This window comes from Poeciliopsis prolifica, unplaced genomic scaffold (assembly GCF_027474105.1).
Source record: "Poeciliopsis prolifica strain line A6 unplaced genomic scaffold, Auburn_PproV2 SCAFFOLD006, whole genome shotgun sequence".
NCBI classification, from domain to species: Eukaryota; Metazoa; Chordata; class Actinopteri; order Cyprinodontiformes; family Poeciliidae; genus Poeciliopsis; species Poeciliopsis prolifica.
In genome coordinates, this window is record NW_026562381.1 from 9,712,813 (window position 1) to 9,739,247 (window position 26,435).

At 38.2% G+C, this 26,435-nt stretch overlaps 1 protein-coding gene across 1 annotated transcript in view; it reads left to right on the top strand.

Moving 5' to 3' along the window:
• The first annotated feature begins 9,383 nt into the window (after positions 1 to 9,383).
• LOC129360544 (ATP-binding cassette sub-family C member 5-like) overlaps positions 9,384 to 26,435 on the top strand; it is a 31,361-nt gene continuing 14,309 nt past the window's right edge. Inside the window, exons 1-14 of the mRNA XM_055030853.1 lie at positions 9,384 to 9,761; positions 12,673 to 12,864; positions 14,939 to 15,094; positions 17,803 to 17,950; positions 19,790 to 20,023; positions 20,198 to 20,371; positions 20,953 to 21,100; positions 22,372 to 22,520; positions 22,693 to 22,800; positions 24,045 to 24,395; positions 24,478 to 24,549; positions 24,656 to 24,780; positions 24,872 to 24,944; positions 25,030 to 25,233. Coding sequence (XP_054886828.1) covers positions 12,683 to 12,864; positions 14,939 to 15,094; positions 17,803 to 17,950; positions 19,790 to 20,023; positions 20,198 to 20,371; positions 20,953 to 21,100; positions 22,372 to 22,520; positions 22,693 to 22,800; positions 24,045 to 24,395; positions 24,478 to 24,549; positions 24,656 to 24,780; positions 24,872 to 24,944; positions 25,030 to 25,233 — 2,124 coding nt within the window. The 5' untranslated portion in view covers positions 9,384 to 9,761; positions 12,673 to 12,682. The remainder of the gene's footprint in view (positions 9,762 to 12,672; positions 12,865 to 14,938; positions 15,095 to 17,802; positions 17,951 to 19,789; positions 20,024 to 20,197; positions 20,372 to 20,952; positions 21,101 to 22,371; positions 22,521 to 22,692; positions 22,801 to 24,044; positions 24,396 to 24,477; positions 24,550 to 24,655; positions 24,781 to 24,871; positions 24,945 to 25,029; positions 25,234 to 26,435) is intronic.

Genomic DNA, 26,435 nt, shown 5'->3' on the forward strand with positions numbered 1-26,435 from the left:
ACATTTTATTATCCCACAAGCTGTTAAAACTCATCATATTTCCACCTCCACAGCCACTCGAAGCAACATCTGATCTGTCTTTTCTATACATATTGTTCCGATATGGCCAAAAACCTGTCAAGTTTTAGCTCAAATATATGTGGATGGTGTGAGAGTAACCGCTCTAGACTGTTCTCCAGGGTGTCTGGGGTTTTAAGCTGCAGATTTCAGTGGAGCATGTCGTGCTATGCATCCTTTATTTCTCTGTCTGCCTCCTTCCTTTCCTCCCACTGTAACCTAAATGGATCCCCATACAAAGCAGGCAGGAGCTGAAAGCACGCCGTGAATGCCCATAAGGTATTTGCACCCGCTTAGCAGGCTCCCTGTAACATTAAATGCCTCCCTGCAGGTGAGAAGAATTGTACGAGTTAAGTAACATTTGCCAGAAAATCTTCCATTATACATCAATACTTTCATTGAATTCCTCCAGAAACGGTCTATGATTTAAACAGCAAGGTCCTTCACTTACTGAAGCTGGTGGGTTTGATTGGTGCTTGATCTGAATGTCAGCGCGGTGTGACTCATGCCAGCCTAGGTGGGAAAGGGCCTGTTGCTCCTAACGAGCGTCACGCTGTTGTGAACGGAGAGGACCTTTAGCAGAAAGGAACTGACACCAATTATCTGCACAGGTAAAGGTTCATTTATATTTGTGTGTCTAGAATTGCCAATCAAGCAGGTGTGGACAGTTTGGTACTTTCACATAGCTGAAGAAGAAGAACTCCTCTAACCTGAGAAACATTTAAATGTAGAAATTAAATGCGTTATCTTGCTCCGTTGACATTTCTACTGACATACAGGAAGCATCTTTCGTTTAGCAAGAATAAAATGCGTTGATGGGGTGAAGTGGTTGTGAGATTTTCAACAAGCTTTTGTGCAACAGCAAACAAGAAGCAGCTTTCTGATTCACCAGGTGTGTTTAGGTTGATGGCACCAAACAGCAGCTGGTAGATTTCAGTGTCTTTCATTCTTATAAAAGCAGGTTACGCCTTCCAGATATATACAGAAAGATCTCAGTGTGTCTTGCAATGACAGCTTTAAGAATGTTCTCCTGTTACAACCTCTGTAATCTCTGTTTTTAGTATTTTATGTGGCAGACCGAAGTTGAAGAATGGTTTTCAATATATTTTACACATGAAAATATATTGTGGTGCATATTTCTATTCAGCCCCGTTTACTGTGGTAATTTAAAATAAAATCAATACATTTATTTCCTTTCAGCATTTACCTAATTAGTGAGTATAGTACCCTGGTGTGCATTCCACACTTTCCAGATGTTCACTATAAATTCAGAAGCTCTGTGAAGGCTGTAGGAAACGTACCAGACAGGTCAGGTGATAAACTTCTGGAGAAGTTCAAAATAACACTTAAACATTTCATATTTCTCCTCATGTTTCAAATATGTCATGATGATATCAAAATTCAAAAGAACATTCAGTGTCCAAATCTGGAAGAGACATACATTTAAATATTTGCTTCTGTAGTTGCAATAAAAGATGCTTCTAGGAAGTTGAGATTTTGCAAGCTGATGTGAAACCTTTAGCACTGCTGTCTTATAATCTTTTGTAGATGGCAAGATAAAAAATAAAATAAAAAAAGATACAATTGAACACAACTATTAAATGCTTGTATTATTTTATATGTTTAAATAAAGCATGCAGAAATAAAGACTGACCATAAGCCTGTGAGACATTTTCTTCAGGACATCAGGTCATGCTTAGTGTGTTCGGTATTCTCTCTTTCTGAGGATATGAGGGATATTTGAAAGCCTGAATCTCTTCCCAGTAGTGCTGATGATTGCTGGGGGTGAGAAGCAGGTTAGGCACGTCTGCATGACACTAAAAATGACAAGTGAAGCACGCCGGAGAGGAAGCACTTTTCTCCCTGCTGTTTGGATTAATTACATCATATCTGTGATGTATGAGTGCCTTTCGTCAGTCAAACCTATTGAGATTTGTTAAGGCGTTGTTGCATTTATCATACATTAAACCTCTGTAAGGATCTAATTATCTTTCATTGTAAATATGAAGGTGTTTTTTTGTCTCTGAAAGTAGGTGCAAACACCTGTAAGGCAGTGAAGGCTGCAAACTGAATTAATCGATACATTAGGAGTCCTGTCTGGAATATAAATAACGTACTTCAAATATTATTCAACTGAGGAGACATTATTTTAGGGATTGAGGTCAGAAAAACACCAAATACACTGGGTTTCTTTGTTAGGGAAAGGAGATTAAATTGTATCCCTGTGATTCACATTTTAAAGTTAATCATAAATCATTCATCTTTTTTCAGAAAGTTCCTCTCCACTGGAGTTGCTGACATAATGACCTAATATTAAATATGGAATTACCATATTATGCCCTTTTGAATCGTCTAATTTGAATCTCATGCAGAATGTTTTTAAAGCAAGTCCCAGATTGCCAGCTGAGCTGCAGCTGCTGTCCACATTTGTTTTTTCTGTTCTCTGTTCAGTGTCACATTCAGAATCACATTGCGATCATGCTGCTGTACGCCTCCTCAAATCGGCAAGGTCTTTTCTGAGATATGAAATGTCATTTCCTAATTATTCCATTTTTTCATACTCTTGTGTCTAAATGGATTTATTTGTTTTCGTGACCTTTTAAACATCCGGATCTAATCAGATAATCCTCAGTATTTAGTTGGTGTTTAATAGAAAGAAAATCTCAGTAAATATTCAAACAGGCGTGAGGGAGTGATGTGGCTGAAGTAAAAAAAAAAGCTGTACTTTGTTGTCTAGTAATTAAAAAAAGAAAGAACTCATTATGCTGTTAATGTTTATGAAATAAATGATAAATACAGCATAAAATTAAGAGAATATAAAATTCTACACAAATTATATATTATTGAAAATGATGGATAAATAGAATTTAGCGTGACGTTAGCCACAGTGGTAGCTCAAATATGCCAACACTATATATTTCATGCTGATTTATTAATTTTCTGTTACTTTAGATTGGAAAAATGCAACAACAGCTCATAAATTAAAGTTCTTTTTTGATAGATTTCAGAGTCACATTTCAGCAAAACCTGAAATAGAGTGAAAAAGACTTCAAGCTACACTAATTATTTTAGACAGCCAGACTTTTTGGATAGCTAGATAGATACCGTACTCCTTTTGATTCTTCAACAGTTATATGTTAAATAATTGGGCTTCATTCTGGCTCTGGCATCATCAGCGATTGTGAACATGAACCCGTCCCGTGAGGGAATGGTAAGACATTCTTTGTTGTGAACCTTTAATCAGTGCCAGTGGATGTGAAGTTTGACGCTCCCTGGAAGCCGATTTGCCACTTTCACAATCAAAAACGACCTTTGGCAAAAATTAAACTATCTGACATTTTCTGGGAAATTTGTGCAAAGTGACTACTGCTGCAAGAGACAACCGACTGTCCTCTTCTGACCAGCCTGAAATACTTTCACAGCCGTTTCCTTTTCCTCTTCCTCCTTCCCCTTTTTCTCTCTCTGAGTCTGACTCTAGTGATGATAACGGGAACAATTTGTTTTTATTCACTGATATTTCTCATGACTTGATTCAACTGCAGCAGTAAATCATGCTCTCTGACCTTTTCTTGTCCACAGAGGTAACTATCAAAACTTTGTAATAATGCCGTGGCACCATGTGAGACATCCCGCAGAACTTTGAAATAACATGGATTTTTTTTCATAATTTTTATTGTTAATGGTTCTGGATTAAGGTCTTTTCTTAGCCTATGTGAGACCCTGACTAGGAAGACAGTAATAAATCTCTTACTCCTAATTTGTAAGTAACAATCCCCTCCAAATGTGCATCATAAATTTGAGCAAAGACTTTACAGAGCACATTGTTTCTATTTCTGTCTTCATGAAAAGCACAGAGACCCAGACAATTTTAAACTGAGCTATTTTTACAATAAGAACCTCCATTAAAGTTCTGCTGAATGTTCAGGTCGGCCCCTTTGACTGAAATATCAGTAGCCGTATGATATCGTCAGTATATTCATTAACATGTTCATTTTAGGTTCTTTTTTCAGTGTGATCTCTTTTATGAAAGAGATGAAAGACCCTCTTCCAGTGGTTTTATTTATAGCCATTTGTGCTGATTTTTTTCTTTCAGAACTATAAGCTGCTTTATTTGATTTTTTTATGGTTGCTACAGACATTTAGAGTTGCCAGGTAACATGTGAATCTTGTCAGTGCGCCTGTCTAGTGGCCTTTTACGTTTCAAACAACTTCAAATATTTGAGTTTCTCTAACATTTTGTTTTACAACCACCTGCAGAACTGCTTCCCATCTGCCTTTTCTCAATATTAGCTTTGCTTTGTCTTGCATTAACCAGTGCTCCAACTAAATGTACTTTCCATTCAACTGCCTGCCAGACAAACTTTAAGGAACATTTCAGGATGTTTGAAACAAGTAATATCAAAGCTTGTTTTTCTATTTTTCTTTCTGTCACCATTAAGTTCTAACTTTTAGTGTCTGACAAAGATTATCTAAATAAATGAAAACAACACAATCCAAACTGACTTTATGTGAAAAACTAATTGGCCAAATGAGTAGTTGTGCATCCATTGGTTAGAAGAAATGTCAATAACTCTTTTATATTATTGTGGAGGAATTTTGGCCCATTCATCTTTGCAGAATTGTTTGTTTCTGCCCCATTTGAAGAAATGTATTGTCTCTTTAAGCTCATGTCACATTGTTGCAAATGGATATTGCATTTATTTTTAATTTATCACTGTCCAGCAGAAAAATGCAAATGTCTTAAGGTCACCAACCGATAGCCAAACTTTCTTCTTCAAGATTTTTGAAATCAAGAGAAGTCTCTTGAGTCTTCCTGGTCTTGAATCAGCCAAAGAGCCTTCAAGCATCATACCACTTTCCTTGACTAGATGGCAATTTATTTGGTTGAAGTACTATTGTCTCTAAGCCAGATGTTGCAAACTCTCAGTGTTTGACCAACTAAAACCTTTGACTAATTGAAGAAGTCTACTATTAACTGTTTCAAATGCAACTTTTCATCTAAGCGCACATTCAAAAATCCTGAAAAACCAGGCAAATGCTGCTACTATTGCATAATTTGCATATATCTGTCTCTTACCACTATGCAAAAATACTGATTGCTTTCCGTTAAGATTGAGCTACTTTAGCATTTTCAGAAATTTTGCAAATTTATTTCAACTAGAGCTTTGTTTGTTGTCATTAAAAGTCCCTAGCTTTTCTGTCAGTCTTTAGTCAGCTTGCTCAGGATCTCATGTACACATTTAAGCAAAAAATCAACAATGACATGCAGAGAGCTTTCACTCTGAACCTTCACTGACCTTGCAAGCTACTTCTAAAGTTACCACCAGATGTTTCGCAAAATCCACCAGCACTTCCAACTACACACAATTAAACTCAGTAACTCGGAAATTATGCATTCATAGGGAAAAAAAAAATTAAATCATTGAGGGAAAGAAGTCTCTGAACAGGTGATACATACAGAGTATAAGAAAAATGTTTTCCCAACCATCACCTTGTGGATTGAAACAGTGAAATCCCTCCCTAATTAAATATATGCTTCCTTGCACCTAAGATGGCAACGCTTGCACCAGCTGCACAACGTAAACACACCAAGGTCGAGTAATTGAAATGTGCAGTGCTGCATTATAGAACGTGAGTTTTAATATTAATGCATATCGGCAGCTCAACAAATCAAGCTGTCTTATGTATTTATCTACTCAGAACATGATAGTATCGTAAGGAAAAAGACTCTCTACTCTCTTTTCAAATGCTGTTAAAAAAATTTTACTTCTTCTTAAATTTTGCATTCACAATTACCTTGTCATTGCCAAAAACATCAGACTTACAGCAATGATTAAAAAATGGGACATTCCCATTTGTAGATGGTTGCCCTGAACGGAAAGGCCATATTAGAAGAGAAAGTTTAATAACTTTCAGTAGCTCCTAGACTTAGATAGAAAAATGTTATACACCTTAAATCCACTTATAAAAGATTCAGTACCCTTCATTCATCGAACATATCCATCAGCCACAGCCCAGTTCTCCCCTAAATCATGAAGCAGAGGCAGAAAAGCAGAAATAGAGGGACTTGTGCTGTGCTCTCGCCTGAACCGTGGCTTAGCTTTTATCTTAAGTGTCTCAGGGGGTTGATAACACAGACTGCATTCAGAGCATTGATTGCAGAAGTTCTGCAAATTTCCCAGCTCAGTAAAGTGAGACTCTATCGATGGTTTTCTTCGCAATTCCAACTATTGCTTTTTTTTGCTGGTCATGCAGGGACAGCTGGTAGCAAGTTTGCCACATTACACCTTAAAGATGTTGAAGGATGAAAATCTAAAAACGGTTTATGTTACACAAATTTTAATATGTGTAACTTGGTCCTTTTTCCTCACAGATGGAACAAAAGGGCACCCTCAATGACATATGTACTTTTTTTTCTCACTCTTTGATATTTGGTCTGACAGCTTTAAATTAATTGGACTCTTTGTTGAGAAAAAGAAAGTTTCACTTTTTTCCCTGTGTCAATTTCAGGCAAATGTGAGGATAAACGTAGAGAATCATTTGCAGAAGAAGTAGATTATTTATTTTATGTACAAACAAAGGTCTCAATACAAATTGCATTATAAAATTTCTTTAAAATATCAAAAGTTTTGGGCCTGATGACCTTCTGTGCTCACTGAATAAACATCTTCATATATAAGGGGTGAATTGTTTGATGTGTTTATGAGCAGAGAATATATTTGGCCCCCTTCAGTTCAAGGTTAAGTCAACATTTTCATCCTTCTTGTGATTCAACAATGGTGGGACCACTTTTGCAAATAGTGGAGCCAACTTTTTGTTTAGCACGTTTGCTTTCTACATTCAGTGTACTTTCTTAGATCTTAAACACACTCATATGGAACTTATAGGGAACCTTTTCAGAACATTCAGGTATTTTCCTGGATAGTGCAGGATGCTTTCCTCATATGGATGACCTTCCTGAAACATACATGGTCCTTTCAAATACTTTCACAGCTCTTATAAGATACTTACTGAATCATACAATGTACTTTCCTTCATGATTCCTTACATTTTTAACATGCTTTTCCAGTTTTTCCAGTGTACTTTCCTGGATCCTGAACTTATAGGTCCAGTACTTATTCAGTCAATGTATGCTGTGTCCATGTGGTAAAACCCCTGCCTGTACATTTATTATTAATGTGAGATGCCTTTAAATTACAGCAGCCGTATGAATACTCTAAAATGTTTATGGAAGATATCGTCATGTAAAGTAGGCAATTACAATGTCAGGTCAATGCAGCTTCCTGGAAGATGTTATTGTCCATTCTCCAGATGGACTCATCAGGGTCTATGGTTACTGTATCCAGTGCAGTCCAGACATGGCCATTAAAAACTGCTAGACATATTCTATTTCCAATCTCATCACCAGTAAGGCGTCATGTTCTTTTTAATGTTAATAGATTATCTGACCAACACACCTATTCCCTCAGTAGGAACTTCTCAGTCTGCTGTCTGAGAAGTTCCTACTACTGGTAGGTATTTACTTAAGAGGTAGCTGCTGTATATGACTGGGCAACAGAAGAGAAAAAAATTCTATACTTTCATCCTTCCAAGAATAAAAAAGTATATATTTTTTTCTTTGCACAGCTTCTTGAAAACTTCCATGAATGAAAATGCCAGGGTATTTAAATATTATTTAAAAGAAGTAGTTCCTGGGAAGGAGTAGTTAACAAAGCACAGTGAGGAAAGTTGCCCTGTCAGAAACAGTGTATTTATATTGTTTAATATTTGAATGTGTCTTGAACATCAAAAGGCTCTCTGCAGGCTTTGGAGTCGCTGATTCCTTTTTTTGTTTTGAGCCTTGAAATGTTTTTTGACATATCCTGTCCTTAGACAGGATATGTCTAACAATTGTTAATGTAATCCTCAATTTATGGTATGAATTTTAACTATGTGCCCAAAACACTGCTTTTTGAGTTTGTGTACAGCACCATAGAAACAACAAACATCTTAATTCTGTTAACTGGTAATATGTCTGTTTGGCTGTTCAGTGAAGGCTTCAGATGTTTGTTAGAAAACAGCAGAAAACAAACAGCTCTATGAAGACCAATGAGACGCCAGAGGGATCAAGGATAATGTTCTACAGAAGTTTTAAAGCAAGGTTATGTGTAAGGAAAGTTTCTTTAAAAATTAAGTCAATAAAAATCTGAAACTGTTTTGAATGCACACAGTGTCTATTTAACCTTTGTTGGTGAATATTTTGTAGAGCCTTCTTTTGCTTTTGTTGCAATAGCATGTTTTTAGACGTCGCTGCAGTTTTTCAGATCTACAGTCTTGTAAGTAAAATAGGGCAACCTCAGTGTAAGTGGATGAAGAGTGTCTGTGAACGCTCTCCATCTGCTGCAGATGAAAATTCCTCTGCATAAAGCAGATACCACCGGCATGAATAGTGTACTTCATTCAGTTCTTTGAGAAATGTTCAAAGATTGGAATATTGTTTTATCATCTAACCACCTTTGGAAAGCACAAATATGCTTCTCTGTTTTTAAAACACATACAAGTTATCTGATTTTAGATAAGTAAGAACAAAACAGCAGTCGAGTAAAATTTGTAACCTTTAAAAACATTCAGTTATGATTTTAAAGTCAGCCCTTCCTACTTTTAAGATCTGTCAAATTTTATTTATTTATTATTTTATTTATCTATTTATTTATTTATGCATGCATGCATGCATGCTTTATTGTTAATAATAACATTTGGTTGAGAGTGTGATTACTGTGTACAAACGCTATTCAAAACGGTGTATTGTTCTCCCACAGTGTTAATTTGATTTTTGAGAGCAATTCAGATTTTCTAAATACAATAATTTGAAGTCAACGGGAGTTTATTGCGTGTGTGTGTGTGTGCGTGTGCGTGCGTGTGTGTGTTGGGGGTCGTGTGCATGTGTGGAATCAAGTGATATCAGCAAAAATTCCCTGAACTTTGAAAGAATACTCGAAACTCTACTTGGTCTAAATCCTTCATGTTCAAACAAATGCGTTGAAGCATTACTTCTAAAGCATTTTTCAAATTTGCTTGGATGATTAATTTATTCAGTACTTGTAGCTTTTTTCAATATTTGCATTTAATGAGTTTTCAAAGAAAAAAAAACAACTATAAAACCAAAGGGTTTATGCAAAGTGTTGTCCTTTTCATTTCGTCTGCTCTTCCTAGACACACAAATACCCGTTAATTCAGAGGATAGCCAATCACATCTATTGTTTTCCTTAACGACGTCAGGGAGTAACCAATCAGATTCCCTGTCACGTTCTCTGCTCCGCCCATTGTTTTCCTTTCCGTTACCAGGGGTGACCGCTCAGCAGAGTTACCGGTTGGCGGAGCCGCTGTTACATCAGAGTGAAGCCGGGATTTCCTCTCCCCCTGCCGGGCTGTGTGACCGCCTGAGGTCGTTATGTGACGGAGGAGCAGAGCCGTGGACACCGCTGGGAGGAAGCAGCACGCACTACATACACGTGAGGCGGAAAGTTTGCCATGTTCAGAGCCAGTGTTTTCATCTGAGGACCCGCGGCGGCTGTGAAGGGAGATGTGTCCGCACGCCGTCGGAAAAGTTTGAAAAGCTAACAGAGGAGGCGTCATGATCATCTTCCTCCGCTGCTTTTCTTGATTTTAAGCACGCTTCACATCTGAACTTCTACCAAAGCGACCCGCGACTGGCGGAACTAAACGTAAGTGATAACAAGTGGAAATGTACAGCACTCCAAACAACGATGCCAGTTGTAATTTCTCGACTTTATTCCATAAAGAGCTCGTTGTAAAAGTGTTGATGAAGTGATCTCTGGAGCCTTTAAGTTGGACTTTTTGAGTGCCTTGGTTATTATACCTGATCATGACAGGGCTGAAGACTGTTGACACGGTTTCTACACAGTTTCATGTTTAAAGTTTCTAGAGTTTTTAGTGCATTTTGCCTGGCCCAGTGTCAATAAAATAACTTAATATAAGTTTATTGTACTTAATATAATGAAGCAACAGGTTGAATGGATAGATGGACAAGCAGTTTTAATGGATGGATGGATGAATAGATGGATGGACAAGCAAGTTATTTAAATGGATGCATATCAAGTCATTTTAATGGATGTATAATTACACCCATTAAATCAGTTTTATTGGATGGATGGAAAGACGGATAGGCCTGAAATGGAGAAAACAAAGGCATATTTCAGATTAAGAGCTTTCTAGTTGTTTCCAGACAGTACAGGAACTCTGTGTTCAGTGTGTACTTCTAAGGTAAACAGTATAGAAAATACTTTTTTTTTTTTTTTTGCTGAACACAATCCAGCCAGGACCTGACATAAGTCCTTGGAAATACCTGCTTCTTTGGCTGAGTATCTGTGTTGTGTTTTCAGCTAACAGTCTTTTGAATGTCACTGTTTTCCATCTAAATGCTACTTCTACCTGTCAAACTGTTTTCAGTGTTGTCTTTCTCTCATGTTGTGTGGTTCTTCAGTTGAGTAAAAATACAGTGGTGCTAAACTAAAACGTCAATAAAACTAAAAATAAACAATTATTCCTGTTGCCAAAATTATGAATATTATTACAACTAGGATAAGGTATAAGAGTGCTATTCCAATTTTTCTGTGTTGACTTGCAAAAATTTGCAGTGACACTTGAACTGTATCCAAACATTCCAGTGCTTTCGTTGAAGAACTTTAAACTCCAGAGGTGCAATGAAAAAATTGAAGTGTTTTTGAAATCATACTCTTGTCCTTAAAATAGAACATGTCCCATCCTTAGTTGAAGTTATAGAAATGGAAACGGATATACTAGATACCCTTTAAAATTGGTTGTTTGATAAATCTTCTGTGTATATGCATAGGCACGTTGATTACTCAATGGAACAGAAATATTTTTGCTTAAAGTGATGCTGGACAGACGCAGCCAAACTTCAAAAACTTGCAAAAAGCAACATTTAATCAGAAAAACTTTAAACGCCTGACTGCTTAAAGTCAACATATAAAAACATAAGAAAGATCAGATCAGACAACTAAATTAACCCAACTAACATTCTTACCATGTAGGAATTCTGTACAACATTCTTAAGTGTTTCTCCCCGTCGGTTTTTCAATGTTTGTTTTGGCACACTGTTCACAAGACAGTAGTCAAGATAGTCCGGTATCTTGAACCTGAGGAACCTGCACTGTCTGGTTTATGGCCAAACTTGGCTAACAGGTAAGATCGTCTTTTAGATTATTTGCTCTGTTTAAAACACTGTTGAGCAACGCATGAAAGCAAACTTTAACATCAAGTCGTCGCCGCTCTGAGTCACAACCATTAGAGAAACCTCATACACAAAAGCTGTGGATTTGTGCTTTCCCCTAACCTCTTAAGTTTTGTTCTTGCTGCATCAACAGTGACTGTATTTCTGCATATTTCCCAACACTACTTCTGGTATCAGTTTCTGTTTTGCCCCAGTTGACTGTCAGTATTGAATCTCCTCGCCGACTGCTTTCCCAGGACAGTATTGTGGCCCACGGCAGGCCCAGCTGACCTTGTAATGGAGCTTTGCTACAGAAGGGATCAGTGACGGTGTACGGGACGCGCTGGCACAGCTCAGACACCTGCTTCTGAGCACTCGCAGCGGCTGGCAAGCCGTTTTTAAATAGATAAGCGCTGTATGCCAGAGAGAGGTGCTGACCTGTGAGCAAGGTGCTGTTTTTTAAAAAAGACTATCTGCATCGCAGAGGGTGATTCAGCAAAACACTGCTCTTCTGTAATAGCTCTTAGGGTTAAAGGAAGACAGAACAAGTGTTTTATCTATTCCCACTGAGAGTTTGGCTGAAAATGTCAGCTTAGGAGTGATTAAAAAAAAAAAAGCGCATACCATAGCATTTCAGACCAAGATAACCTGTTGCCTGTTAGAAAACACATCAGTCTGTTAGATGTGTGCATTTCTGTGAAGCTTTCACAGCTTTCAGCTCATCATATGTTAAAATGTCTACAGGCAAAACAAATCTTTTAAAGCTGGGTTTTTCATTTGGCATAGAAGCACTTTGGCATTATTGCTGTAGTATAAGCTTGCACAATCAATGATGAGAGAGTTGGACCACATCATCACAGTTTGTGTCTGTACATCCTAAAGATTCTCAAAAGATTTCTTACGGCAAGTCAGATTTGTACGTTTTTTGTTTTGTCTTAAAGCATTTAAGCTGCAACTGGAGTTATTTCAAAGATTATTAATCATCACATTCCTCTTAATATATTTGATTTGCACCCTTATTGTAACTGTCTTCTGAAGCGAACATAACATTTCATGCTTAAAAGATGATGAGAAGTTTTTCAATATTGTTATTTTCACTAAATACCTTTCAATTTTTGTAAAAGTAATGCAAATTTGATTATGAGTTTCAGAGTTTCCAGCTTACACATATCAATTACTGTTTGCTCCATGGCATGTAGCGTATAAATGTTGACATATTGAAGAATTTTAATAAAAACTTGTCATTCTACACACAAAGCTCATGCCATGATCCAAGCGCAGTCAGTTTTTAAAATTGACTAAAATCTTTTTTATGTCAGTAGCTGATATAAAACACTTGATTGATTTTTTTTTAGTCAGTCTTCTTTTTTTAAAATCTGCAGAGGTCCTGCCATGTTCCCTGATGCCCTGGATGCAGCCGGCCGGGTGGAAGGCCTTTCGCTGTCCTCTCCACAGCCGCTGCCCCACCTGGATGAGGAGGACGAGAGCGAAACTTCACCAGAGAGGGGGCCGAAGAGACGAGGCCGCTACCGCAAAAGCCTGCAGCTTTTAAAGCCCTTCAGGATAACACACAAGTCAGTCATTTATTTAATATTTTTTCTTTTAATGTAAGCGACAGAAGACTGAAACTGAAATGCACATACATGAATCATGAGCATCAATTTCACATTAATGTTGGGCTGCAAAGCTTCTGGCATATTTTGAACCACCAATTTGACCAACCTTCTTGGCAGAATCGCTGCAATTTCTTGAAATTGCTTTATGACCTGGCAGTGACCCAGCTTTGAAGCATAGTCCCCCAAATTCTCTGAATATTTGAGGTCAGGACTGTGCAAAAGCTGGGCTTACTGTTCTGCTGGAACACTGAATACTGCCTGAATTTTGACAGTTTCACCCAAATTATGAAGCTCAGACTGAATAGGACTGGTTATAATATCCAGAAACAATCAAAGAAACAATGAAATATCTTTCAGTCATAAACTGAAAGATATTTAAACATCACTGTAACAGTTTCCAGGGAATAACTTCTGCATCAACAGGGGCTGAAAACATAAAAACCAAGAAGGAAGTTTCAGTTAGGCTTGTTACAATTACAAGATTTACTATATGATTTTATTTTCAAATTTTACAAGAAATTATTGTGATAAACAATAACAATGCTGTTGTGAGAGCATTTTCAAGCAATATAATAATTATAATGGCATGAGAATGCAAGCTTGCCCTCTTAATGAATAACACATTTGAATTTTGTAAATAATTATTTTGGATATTCTTAATATCCAAACTAATTAACAAATAAACAAAGCAACAAAAACAATACATAAAGCAGAAATAAGAACCACACACAACTGTAAGCATAAATGAAATGGATTATAAAGTCCTGGTAAACATAATTGCCCTTCCCAAAAAAAATTTAATTATTAGAACAGAAATTATAGAGCTAATTTTAATTTGTCTTGCGATTAGAAGATTTATTGCTATTGCGACAGGCTTTGTTCCAGTTTAAAACTCCTTCGGTTTTCACTAATGTATAAAAACTGCCTGCTTAGACAAGCCCAATACTTTATGGAGAAGGTTTTAAGGTCAGAGAAGCTAAAACTGAACTAATTTGTTCCTCAATAGCAAGTACAGTGTTTGGTAAAGTCAAAGGAAAGCCTTCAAACTATAGAAAACTCTAACAACAGCCAGCTATGCTGGTGGCAGCATCATGCACTGGGATTGTGGAAATGGAAGACTGTCTCTAAATTTGTCAATATTACTATGAAGTATCAGCTTTGTGGGTTTAAATATGACAGAACTGCGTTCCAACAGGACAATGAATCCAAACACACCAGCAGCCTGGATTTGGAATGCATAAAGCAGCTAACATTAAGCTTTTTAAGTCTTGACCTCCAGTATAATGCTGACTGCTGGTGGCTAGAACAAAGCTTTTAAAGAAATAAAGCTTTTTCATGGGATTTAAATCCCCACGTTATGATTATTTTGATGATGGCAAAATGTATAGTTTGTTACTGTCTATTGTTTTTATGACTTTTCATTTTGTGATCTTAGAATGTAAACTACTTTGAACTGCCTTGTGGCTGAAACGTGCTATACAAATAAATATAATGGACTGATTGATTGATTGATTGATTCATTGATTCATTGATTGATCAAACCAAATATTGATAGGGAAGCTTTAAACTTTTGATCCTGTGGATTTAAGAGAAAGAACACTAAGTTCAAACATTTAATGTCAATGCTTCTCTGTATGGCACCATGTATGACACCATGTGACATAGATGGTGTCATACATATGATACCATGTGACATACATGGTGTGTGCACTTCACTCAGTAGTTTTCTGCTGACTGTTGGGGTGTAGCAGGAGGCCCTGATAAGGCATGGGAACTTATCCCTCGGTGACACACAGCACCATGTTTGAGCATGTCTCACCTGATAAACCCCTCCTGCCCTGCTGTTTTTCACTGCTTTCTCAGATTTCTGTGAAGAATGTGCAAATTGCTGTCCAAACACTGCTGGCAGGGTTCTCCCATTTCTGACTCTGGCCATCAAAGTCACCTTTTCCATGAGAAATAACATAACATCTGTGTCAGCTCTGCACTTTTAGGGCTCTCACAAATTTCCACATCTTCTGCTCTATTCCAGGCATCAGCACCCAGTTGATAACGCCGGCCTCTTCTCTTTTATGACTCTGCAATGGCTCTCCCCTCTGGCACTGAAGGCCTACAAGCAGTCCAGCTTGTCTTTAGATGATGTGTGGGGATTGTCATGCCATGAAGAATCAGGGGTCAACTCTCAAAGGTGAGATTGTCCTCTTGAAAGCGACCAGAGGTGTAAAAAGACAGATCATTCCTGAAATACTGGCGACTTTGAATAGATGGAACTGAAAAAATGTGAAAAATGTTCAGTTTTCTTTTGCTAAAGAAAGTACTACAAGGTCTGATGCCATCTAATTTAGTTTCAGACTTTAACCTCAATATTTGCGATATTTCCCAAAAGGCCCAAACCTACTGGGATTTTTCTACTTTGAGTGCTCATTCTGTCATCTTAGCCTGGAAAAAGGGGAAAAAGAAAAATTAGCAAGAGAAAAAATAATGAACACTAGTTTGTGTCGTTCGAACACATAATATCCCAACAGAATGTAGAAACGTTTGTCTGGACCAGAAATTGTTGAAATATTATCAACCTTTTTCCAATTATTTTAGACAATAAAACATAAAACAAAGTATGAAGGTAGGCCTTATAAATTATTTACACATCATCCTTAGCTTAAAATTCTTCTGGGAAAGATGGCCACCTTTAACTCGCAACTTGAGGTGCTGTACTGTTTGTTGTTGTTTGTGAGAGTCTGCTCCATGAGACCTTAGTGGTGATCAGCCTGTCTCTCCTTTACACTGATGCAGGAACACTGTGTTGGGGTCGGGATGGGGCGTCTAACTATAGCAGGGATTAGAGATTACAGTGAGAGTTGTTGCCTGACTTGTGTGCTTATGTCACTCCTCCACCTGAGTCTCAGACTCCCTGACTGTCACTATAATTAGCTGTCACTGACTGTCTCTGTTTGGCTGCCAAAGCACGGCTTAAGAAATTGTGATGCTTAAATTTACTGAATGAACCATCAAGACTAGAAATAAGCGCATTAGAGGGCATTTAGACCCTCACTGAAAACGAAATGCCTTTTCTTCATTGCTCTTGCGCTGTCACATCTCCATGCATGACTTGGCAATAGAGATTCAGGAGAACTTTTAAGGAAGTTCTCCTGAATCTGGTGACAACTGCGTGACTTGCTCTGCAGCAAGATTGTGGTTCAGTGTCTGGTGGTGCATTTCTTCCTCTTCTATGACTACTCTAAAGAAGCATTTGTGAACCACTATGCTGCCTCTCTGCTGTTTTTGTATGCTTTATGTTATGTCATACATAGCGGGAATGGTTATGCAATCTTTGCAGAAATGATAGAAAATTTGGAGGAAAAAAAGAAAGCAAACCCTGGGAGAGTTGACACTTGTTGGTGCTCGGTGAGGTGCAAACCTTTATCGCGATGTCCCAGCCAACATTTTCTTGAAACATCAGCAATGCTTGCCATCTTGCTGGTGGCTGCTAGGAACATTTCATTCCTGCTTAAAAAGCAAACAGTCCCGCTTTCGGAGCACACGTTGTCAGCACAATGTGTGCTGTTTCCTGTATTCAGAAATACTTCAGTGATTCAGAGATTGAATTAAAAACATCTGTGTATTTTCTGGTTTTGTAATCAAGTCTTTGTGCACCCAATTTTGGCCAATGAAGAGGTTTGGTCTTTAACAAAACATCATCATGAACAAAAGTGAACAGACCAGACAGGTCAGGAATGAATTTGTTGAGAACATCAAATCATTCTGAGGTTGGAAACAGTAGCCCAAGATTTCCCTGAAGACGTTTCAAAACATCATCCAAAAACACAAAATTTTATGAAGTATTTCTGTCTAGTTTTTGGTGCAAATATCTTGGGACGCTTGAAATAAGACAAAATTAATTAACAAGTAACTTTTCAGCTAAATATATGAGCTTGTTTTGAAGTCAATAATTCCTTTGTACTTTTTTAAAAATGTTCCCACTTATAACACTGGAAAAATGTCTTGTTATTTTACTTTTTGTTTCGCTCTGTGCCAAGATGGGAGCATGTTTAAACAGTGTGGCACTCTAAATCATATTTTGTCATGTATTTTTTCAAAGTATTACAGTAGGTTTTGATTTTTGTCTTATTATTTAAAAGTTTTTGTGTTCTTTCAGAAACTTTTTAATCACTCATATGTTAAAATTGAGCTAAACTAGATTCTCAATATTTCTTCCTGCAGATGACATTTCTGCCTATTTTTAATAGAGTATGAGGCATTGCATCTCTAATTGTCTCTCACACACTCATTTTAGCTAATTCAAGCTGGGTGTGTACTGCTTTTGGCTGCTGTTTAATTGTAATTTCCTACATTCAGCACCATTTGACTTAGAATAGTAATTATCAGGCATCGTGAACGTGTAGCTGGCTTAATGCTCTGTCTATCTCTGATACGTTTTTAATAAAGTCGTTTGGGGCATAAATTACTTTCTGCAGCTGCTCCGTTGCTGCTTTATAGACTCATTAGCTGTGAAGCATTTGGCCAACAAGATATTTATCTACTTCAAGCCACATTCTGCAGCCATTGAGGTACTTTAGAGCATCTTTAACATGTTACCTACCTTTCTTAGGCTAATTATGTGATGCATCATTCATGATTCTATATTATAGGTCACCTTTTTTATTATCACCACTAGCTGCTTGTCTCTTGTGATTTTTATATAGAATTACTGCCTGCCAGGTTGTTTATCCCCTCTGGGGGATTCTTGCCATTATGCCTGTACATAATTTAAGACAAAAGAGCAATATATAGAATACTCTCATTTACTCAATATGATCTTGACCTCTCTAAAGGCCAAACTTGCATGCTTTAATGTGGCAATAGCAATGAATCTTTCTCTTTTTTTTATTTTTATTTCAGACTCGAGTTTTTGTGGCATAATGAGCTGAAAATGCGTGGACGAGAGGGGGCATCGCTGAAAAGAGTTTTCTGGAGGTTCTGCCAAACCCGGATGCTGGTGGCGATCTTCTCTCTCCTCCTCACAATGGTAGCAGGCTTCGTTGGACCTGTGAGTACCATACAAATTCTCTTTCTGTTCATGTTCCTTTGAGAATAAACCCTCACCTGAGCGGTCCTTATTTGTACTTTAAATCTCTTCATTCACTTTCTTGCTAGACTTGCTATTTTAAAGCAAAACAAAGCCTTTGATGGTGATGGAGAAACTCAAATTAATATGTACTTTTTTCTCTTTTTTTGCCTATTTACCCTCAGAGAAAATAGGTGCATATTTCTCGGCTTTCTATATCAGATATTTGAAATAACTTCAAACCTTGTTTCAAGTTCAAATTTACTTCTTATCTAAATTCTCTTGCATTGTTCCTCTTTACCCTAAGCAGTTTATTTTTAATGCTGTGGTATGTTTGCCTTGTTTCATCAGTGCTGCCAACATTTAATAGCATTAACTGGATTCAGTTTTTGGTCAGTGATGCATTTCTCTGCCATTGCTTTCTAAACTATTTGCTGCACATGATCACACAACAGCATTGTGTGGAGTTTTTCCTGTAGTTTAAGATGTGAGAAAGAAATTTAAGTGGTCCTGGATTTTATATGCATCACTGGCCACATTTATTTGCACCCACTTCTAAAGTTATGCAGAAGGTCTTTAAATTAAATGTAAATACATTCAAGCAAAGCGTGATACCTGACAGAGGACTTATATTATCATACTGAATATTTAAACATTTGTTTAAATGTTATATGTTCCTTTTCTTTAGTTGACCAAAGTTTCTAGAGATTTCTAGTTCACATCTAATCAGTAACCCATGGCGTTCCCTGGGTTATAAATGTTAAATGACACTGAGTCCAGTTCTTTTAGCCTCTGGCCACTAGGCTGAATGAGGATCCATATTTATAGAGACATCTTTGTGAGCAGGGTAGTAAGGATTGCAGAAAAAAATGTTTTAACTACATTAGAAAAGTGCTCCATTGTAGCATTTTGGGTGTTGCCAATGGTTTTTATAATAGGCATTAGACACCATCTGCAGGCTAACCAGTTGTTTGTACTTTTTGGACAGAAAAGGATTTTCTGAGTGTCCCTGACAAATTTAGACATGTGGAGTTTGTTGAGCTCTACTAGGACTTTAATTGTAGTTCTGTTCTTCAATCAGGTGAGAATAGGGCTAGTTTTTTTATGGCTTTATAGATCCATCCATCATTATTCTGCTTAATCTGGGGTTGGGTCACAAGGACCAGAGCTTAAGCAGGGAGACCCAGGCTTCCCTCTCCCCAGACTCTTGGACCTGACCCGGAAAGGACACTCTGTCCTTATACCATGGTCTTGAATTTGGAGGTGCTGATTTTTATCTAGGCCGCTTCACACAGGTATCTGCAGAAAGCAGACACCTGATTCTAAGGTTAACAAAACGGATCTATTATCACTTGACTGCTCCTACAAACTCCAGGGGGCTGAGAGCGGGCCTGGAATCAAACCCAGCACCTCAGGGTTGAATTGTTGGGTGAAAAACACTCAAGGCGCATCTGGTGTGAAATGAAAACACACCTCATACTCTGTGGACCTATTTCACTTCGAAAACCCTAGAGGAGCTTGTTACAGTGTGTCATGGCATCATTGATGTTTTAAATGATAAATTTAATGGAAGGTAAACTGGAAATGTGTTAAAAAGTAAAATACGGGTTGCATATGGACAAAAAAATCAGATTCGGGTCCCATTTGTCTGTTCTGTGACTATGTAGCCTAAAAGTAGTTGGTATTAAATTAACTATTTTACTTTGGAGCTTCTATTTCTCATCTTATTTCCCTTTATGTTTTCTAAACTATACAGTTTTTCTTTCAAGTCTTTCTTTTTGTGCTGCTACATTTACCCTCCCCGTTTCTGTCCACACTTAGGCTCTGCTGGTCCGAGCTCTCCTGGAATATGCCCAGAGCTCCCAGATTTCCGTGCAGTACGGCCTGGCTCTGGTAGTCGGGATCTTCCTCATGGAGCTGATGCGCTCCTGGTCTCTGGCGCTCATGTGGGCTGTAAACTACCGCACCGCTGCGCGCCTCCGTGGGGCAGCACTCACGTTTGCTTTCCAGAAGATCCTCCGCCTGCGCAACACTAAAGACATCACCCCAGGCGAGGTAGGTGGCATTTGTGGGAATAGAGTCACATCTTGATGGTTGAGATGGTTGACCAGTACACCAATCCTGATCATTTACTTACCAGTCTCACATTTTTAGAGAAATATTGACTGAAATTAGTCACACAACTTAAATCAATAAACACAAGGAATTGTCTTTGCTTTCCCTGCCCAGCTGATCAATATCTGCTCCAGTGATGGCCAGCGGCTGTATGAAGCGGTGTCAGTGGGCTGTCTGCTGGCTGGAGGGCCCTTGGTGGGAATACTAGGCCTTTCTTACACTACATACTTCCTGGGCCCCACAGCTCTGCTGGGATCAGCCATTTTCATTGTCTTCTACCCAACTATGGTATGATTTCTTGTTCAGACATTGTGTGTCAGTCACCGTCTATCAGAGTCCCTTACAAAAATCATGTTTTGTGTTAAACTTCAAACTTCATGGAATACAATGGTGTTCTATTTGATAGAGTGACAAAGTAGTAATTTATAGACTACTTTGTGTTGATCTGTCACATAAAATTCCTGTGAATTATATTTAAATTTCTACTTGTAATGTGAGAAAATGTTAAACAGTTCAAGGGAAACAAAGAGAAAATTTCAAAAGACTGAAAAAAACAAACTCTGCTGCTGACTATATCTTTTCTGCAATAGTTTCTACAGACTTTTCAAGAACCCCACCAGCACTCTTAATAGCATCATAACTATGTGACCATAAATCTCCCATCACCTTTTGAGCTGTTAATGTCAAATTACACCAATTACACCTCAGGCACAGCCAAAGACTTCGGTGTTCATGTGAAGGGCGTTTATCACTCTGGTATCCCAGAGAGGCCCCACAGCTCAGCTAATACAAGTATGCCTGCTTTCATTTCCTCTCTTGCCACTTATTCTGTCATCGTTTTTTTTTCCCCCCCATTGCCGTCTGGACAGATGCTCGCATCGAGGCTGACAGCGTATTTCCGCAGGAAGTGCGTGGCGGTCACTGACCGCCGAGTGAGGCTCATGAACGAGATCCTGGGCTGCATAAAGTTCATCAAGATGTACTGCTGGGAAGACGCGTTCTCGCAGAACGTTCACAGTGAGTGCCCGTTGACTTCCTGCATGACTCAGCGTTTACATGCAAGGGCCTGTTTCCTGTTTTTTGTGCTTCCCTGAAGAATCCAGAGCTGCTTTGTTCTTCTGTGGGTTTCTCTTCACTTTATTTTTAATATTAGTCACCTGCAAATGACAGGAAATTTCTCCATCACCCCAAATCCGATTTACTTTAAGTGCTTCTCAGCGTCTTTCTAAGATGTTTTCTACCTCTATGTAGGTGTTTGGAAAATCTGGATTGTTTTTTTTTCACTAACGCACTTCTGTTTTTTCCATAGTTCAGAGCAATTTTAACCCACTCAGGAATTATCCTCTATCTTTGACCAATATGTTTTGCTAAGGAACTCAAAGAGCAGACTAAAACCTCATCATCTAAGAATATTTTTGAACAAAACATGTAATAAACATGTTCTGTACAGCCCATAGATCTATTGTAACCTGTTCAAGGAAGGATACTAGGACACCTTTAAGGACAAAGTGGGGAAAAAATTTTAAAATCGGAAATCGGGTTTGGTCTAAAAAAAAAAAAATCTGAGATTTTATTCTTAAACAATTTTACCCAGTCTTTCTCTCCATGTCGTGGTATGTTTACAGATAAAGATCTTTTCCTCCCTTTTTAATCGTTCTCCAAATTAATCAAATGGGACTCAGTTTTACTGCTGTTCTGTGACCTATTACAGTGATAAATAATTGGTATTCAGTTTAATTACCTATGAGCCTTAAGGGTTACAGACCCATTCCTTTCAATTAGTATCACCATTACATGGATGATCAGGGTTTTTGGCCTGGGTGTGTGACTCATTCTCTACTGCTCACACAGAAATTCATCTAAAGGGAATCCAAACGGGAAATAAGATGTTCTGGGAGGAGTCGGAGGAGGGAATTCTCATATTTCACACACTGTACTGCTGGAGCCTAAGATGCTGAAGCGTTTTGTTCCTGTGTTGGCGCCCAGTGCGCCTGGGTAACAAAGCAGCCAGCGTATGCATTCAGTAGATACAAACATGGAGGAAGGGGTCAGTTTTTGGGCTTCAGGCCCGGAGTGTTATCAAGCCTCAGCAGGTTTTTAAGCTCCTCCAAGAGAGAGGTTCATGTAGTCCCTCTTGGATCTGTTTTTCCATGCATGTTGTGCTGGTTAGTGACTCTCGGGGTGCTGTTGATTAAATGTTCATTGGCGGACCCTTTGGTAGCCCCTATTTTACTTAGTTTTTTTCTCTGTCCTCTTAGTCATCTCTCTTTTTCATGTCTGTTCCACAGAAGTGCGATCAGAAGAGAGGGGGATACTGGAGAGAGCCGGGGTTGTCCAGAGTCTCACAGTGGGAGTGGCTCCTATAGTCGTTGTGATAGCAAGTGTGTGCACTTTCACCCTACATATGGCCTTGGGCTATGACCTCACTGCAGCTGAGGTATTCATACCATAACTGTACATTGTCAGCTTTGCACGTGGTTTGTTTTTTAACTGTTTTTAAACAGCATCTCTGTCAATGCCTGATGAATCCATTCAAATTGCTTTGTTGTGTTGGCTTCATAACTGAGAAAAAGATGTTGCAAGTCACTTTTTTTTCTGTTGTTCATAAGGCTTTCACTGTTGTTGCTGTTTTCAACTCCATGACCTTTGCCCTGAAAGTCACACCTCTGGCTGTGAGATCCCTGTCGGAGGGGGCTGTCGCTGTCAGTAGATTTCAGGTGAGAAAGATAGAAACGTCTAAAGAAAATATACGATGCCTGCGTATGGGGTTTATTATGGTAGACTAACCTTTAATCTAAAAGGAATCAAGCATAACTACTGGAGCACACCAGACAGATCAGAGATAACGTGATGGAGAAGTTTAAATCAGAGTTAAGTTACAGACACAGCTCAGGTGGGAGAATCTGTTGACAAGACAGGATTCTGTTGGTGGATCAAATATGATTTCATTCTCCAACAGAATGCTTATACAGCATTTTATTTAATTCCAGATATAAATTATCTGCTTAAGAATTGCATAAGAAGTGTGGGGGACTTCTGAAGGGGTCTCTAACCTTTTCAAATCAATGTAATGATTCTAATGCAAGCACAGTCGTGTGCCATTTTATACATGTTTTTATCTGCATCCTATTCTGCCAAGCAAACGTTTCCTATCAGATGGACTCTAGAAACTGAAGCGGTGTGCCTGCTCTTGCTGCACTAACCACAGAAGCCTATGGTTTCTGCCGATGTCTTCATTTTGTATTATATCCCTGTGTCACATAGTGTGACACAGGGATGGATTAGGGATTGAGTATTGGTAGAATGACAAATTTCCAATTCTCTATCTGGACCTTACAGGTGTTTCCAGTGATAGAGAAAACATGGATTACTAACTACAAACTACAAATCAGGTCTTTATATGAGAGTGGCGTTGTTAAAAGAAAACCATAAGAATTGCATTTTAAAATGTTGTGGGATATTTTAAAATGTGGAAAGTTTTAAAAGCCTTTTTTGTGGATGAAAATCTAAAATAAACTTAGAATTTTGACATTGTGTGAGAATCAGCAAGTGGCCTCTACCTAGAACAAGTGAAAAGGTGATCCTGTTGCTACAGACCTTTCCACCTGACCCGCATACTGATGCTTTGATATCATGTTTCCCAACACACGGTGAAAGTCACACGTTGGTGAGAGAGGTTTCCCAGAGCCAGCTGGGGTTAAGTAAGCAGACATTTCTGCCAAAGATGCATCAAAGAGTCCAAGCTCCTTTCTAAATTCACTCCAAAGCATGAATTATAAAGTGCTGAAGAGCTTAATGACAGGCCAGACTGTACTTAAAAGCACTAAGCTCTGTAATGCAGTGATCAGTGTGCAAGTCCATCAGTATGTAACAGAAATAATGATAAATCTCATGTGAAAAAACTTTAAGGCAACCATAAAAGTGAAACTGCGATAAATTCTACTTTTGCTTAACCTCACAGAGGCTCTTTATGATGGAGGACAGAGAGATGATTTTAGCCAAAACAGAGGATCCAAACAACACAGTAGAGTTTCTGGACGCCACTCTGGCCTGGGAGAAGGCGAGGCCCCCTGTTAGAAAATCAAATCCGCCTCCCAAGAAGCACAGTGGGATACAGCGAGTGCTGCGCAGGGAGAAACTCAGCCTCTACATTTCCACGGACAACAACAAGGCAAGTCAAGATGCTCCCAATGAGCAAAGTCTCCTCACAAACATGGAGCAGGAGAGCCCGCAAAGCACCATCTCCTCCACCCAGAGCATACGGCCGCCGCTGCACAAGACCCTGCACCGCATTAATCTGCGAGTCAAAACGGTAACTCTACAAATAATCCCAGGGCATTTGTAGATTTTTTCAGCAGCTCAACAAACCCTAATCTAAAGTTTTCTAATTGAAGGGATCCCTGGTTGGAATCTGTGGAAGTGTCGGGAGTGGGAAGAGCTCACTTCTGTCAGCTTTACTTGGACAGGTTTGATTCAGTGGTTTTCTTTAATAAGCACAATAATCCCAGAAAAACCTGGAAATTTATCATTTACTATTTTCTTTGCTTCTATTTTTCTTTTTTTGTACAACAGATGACTCTGGTAGAAGGTAGAGTTGCTGCAAGCGGTGGCTTCGCTTACGTTTCCCAGCATGCCTGGATCCTCAACGACTCTCTAAAGGAGAACATTTTGTTTGGAAATGAGTTTGACTCAGATAGGTAAAAATCTCATTTTAAGTTACAATAAAACAAATCCTAAGATTAAATTTGTACCATTTGAGGGATTTTTTTGCATTTGTTTCCACTACAGATACAATACCGTGCTGGAAGCATGTTGTCTTCTCCCAGATCTCGCTGAGCTCCCATATGGAGATATGACTGAGGTTTGTGTATTTTCTCACTTACAGGGCACCTCGTATTTTATTCACTAAATATCACATGCAGCTTAGTTTGATATTTCTCATGCAGATTGGCGAACAAGGCGCTAACCTGAGTGGTGGGCAGCGGCAGAGGTTGAGCCTGGCTCGTGCTCTCTATAGTGAGAGGCCCGTACTCCTCCTGGACGACCCACTCAGTGCAGTCGATGCCTGCGTGGGATCACACATCTTCAGCAGGGCCATTCGCGGGGCGGCCAAAGGGAAAACGATTCTGTTTGTAACACACCAGCTGCAGGTCAGAACCATCTGTCAACTTGAGTGCATATTTGTAACATAGTACAGTCTTCCATTACACTTAGAGAAAAGTCTGAGATCAATGTCCGTATCCGCTACACAACTGATGTACAGTTTTCCATTTTTAGTTATGTGATTTGGCAGAACAGTGCCAGTCTGAACCTTTATTACTGCAGTTTTTGCCAGAAGTCTCTCTTTCTGGCTGCCAAGCGATGTTTTTTTTTTTTCTTCTCCTTCTCCTTCCTGTGGCATTAACTCAAATGATGGTAAATTCAAAGGCTGGACTCCAGGTGAATGACTGGAGTCTGATAGGATTTGACTAATTTTTTGTCTACCCGGTGATCATTTTCAGCAGGCACAGCAGTCGATGTTCGACTGGAACTTTAAAATCATTGAATGCATCTTATCAGAATACAAGTAAATTATTGAAGCGTGACACAAAATTGTCTCCATTCATCTTTGATGATGAAATGTTGCCATCTTACTCTATCCTAGTCCTATTTCCATGTGTTTTTATTGCATTCAAGGTAAAAAGTGCCACAATTCAATGCTTTAAGAATCCCTTAAGTAAATATTTATACATGTGGTCATTTAAATACAATAGTAAATCTGTTCATTAATGAATTAATAATTTAGGTAAGTAAAATAATTAAGAATTGCATTAATTCAATTGATAAAATAAAGAAAATTATGGATTAAAATGAGCTTTTATCATAAGTTAAATGTATATAAAATTAATCAACTATCTAATGTTTAACTGTTCTGTATTTCTGTGTTGCATCACATTATAAATTATTTTAAAATTTAGCGTCAACTTTCAAAGTCAGTGGACTGAGCTAAGCCTGCTACAGTCTATAGTTGTGTTGCTATGCAGGTTAAGGAACCATTTTTCTGTTTCATAAAACTTAATGACAGTTTAAATAAAATCTGAAGGGATTGATTTTGAAGGTAAATTGATTTTGAATCTGAAGGGAATAACTTTAAAAAATACAAAATTTAGCCCAAATGAATCAAATTTTAATTATTGTTTCATCATTTCACTAACTTTCTATTTATGTGCACAAACATGTATTAAATAACTCTAGATTTTAGTTTATTTATTTATATTTGATTACTTTATTAATAAAATGTATGTATTTTGTTTATTTTACAGCATTTACTTACTTATTATGGCTGCCAAATTCTTCAAGTGTTCGCACATAC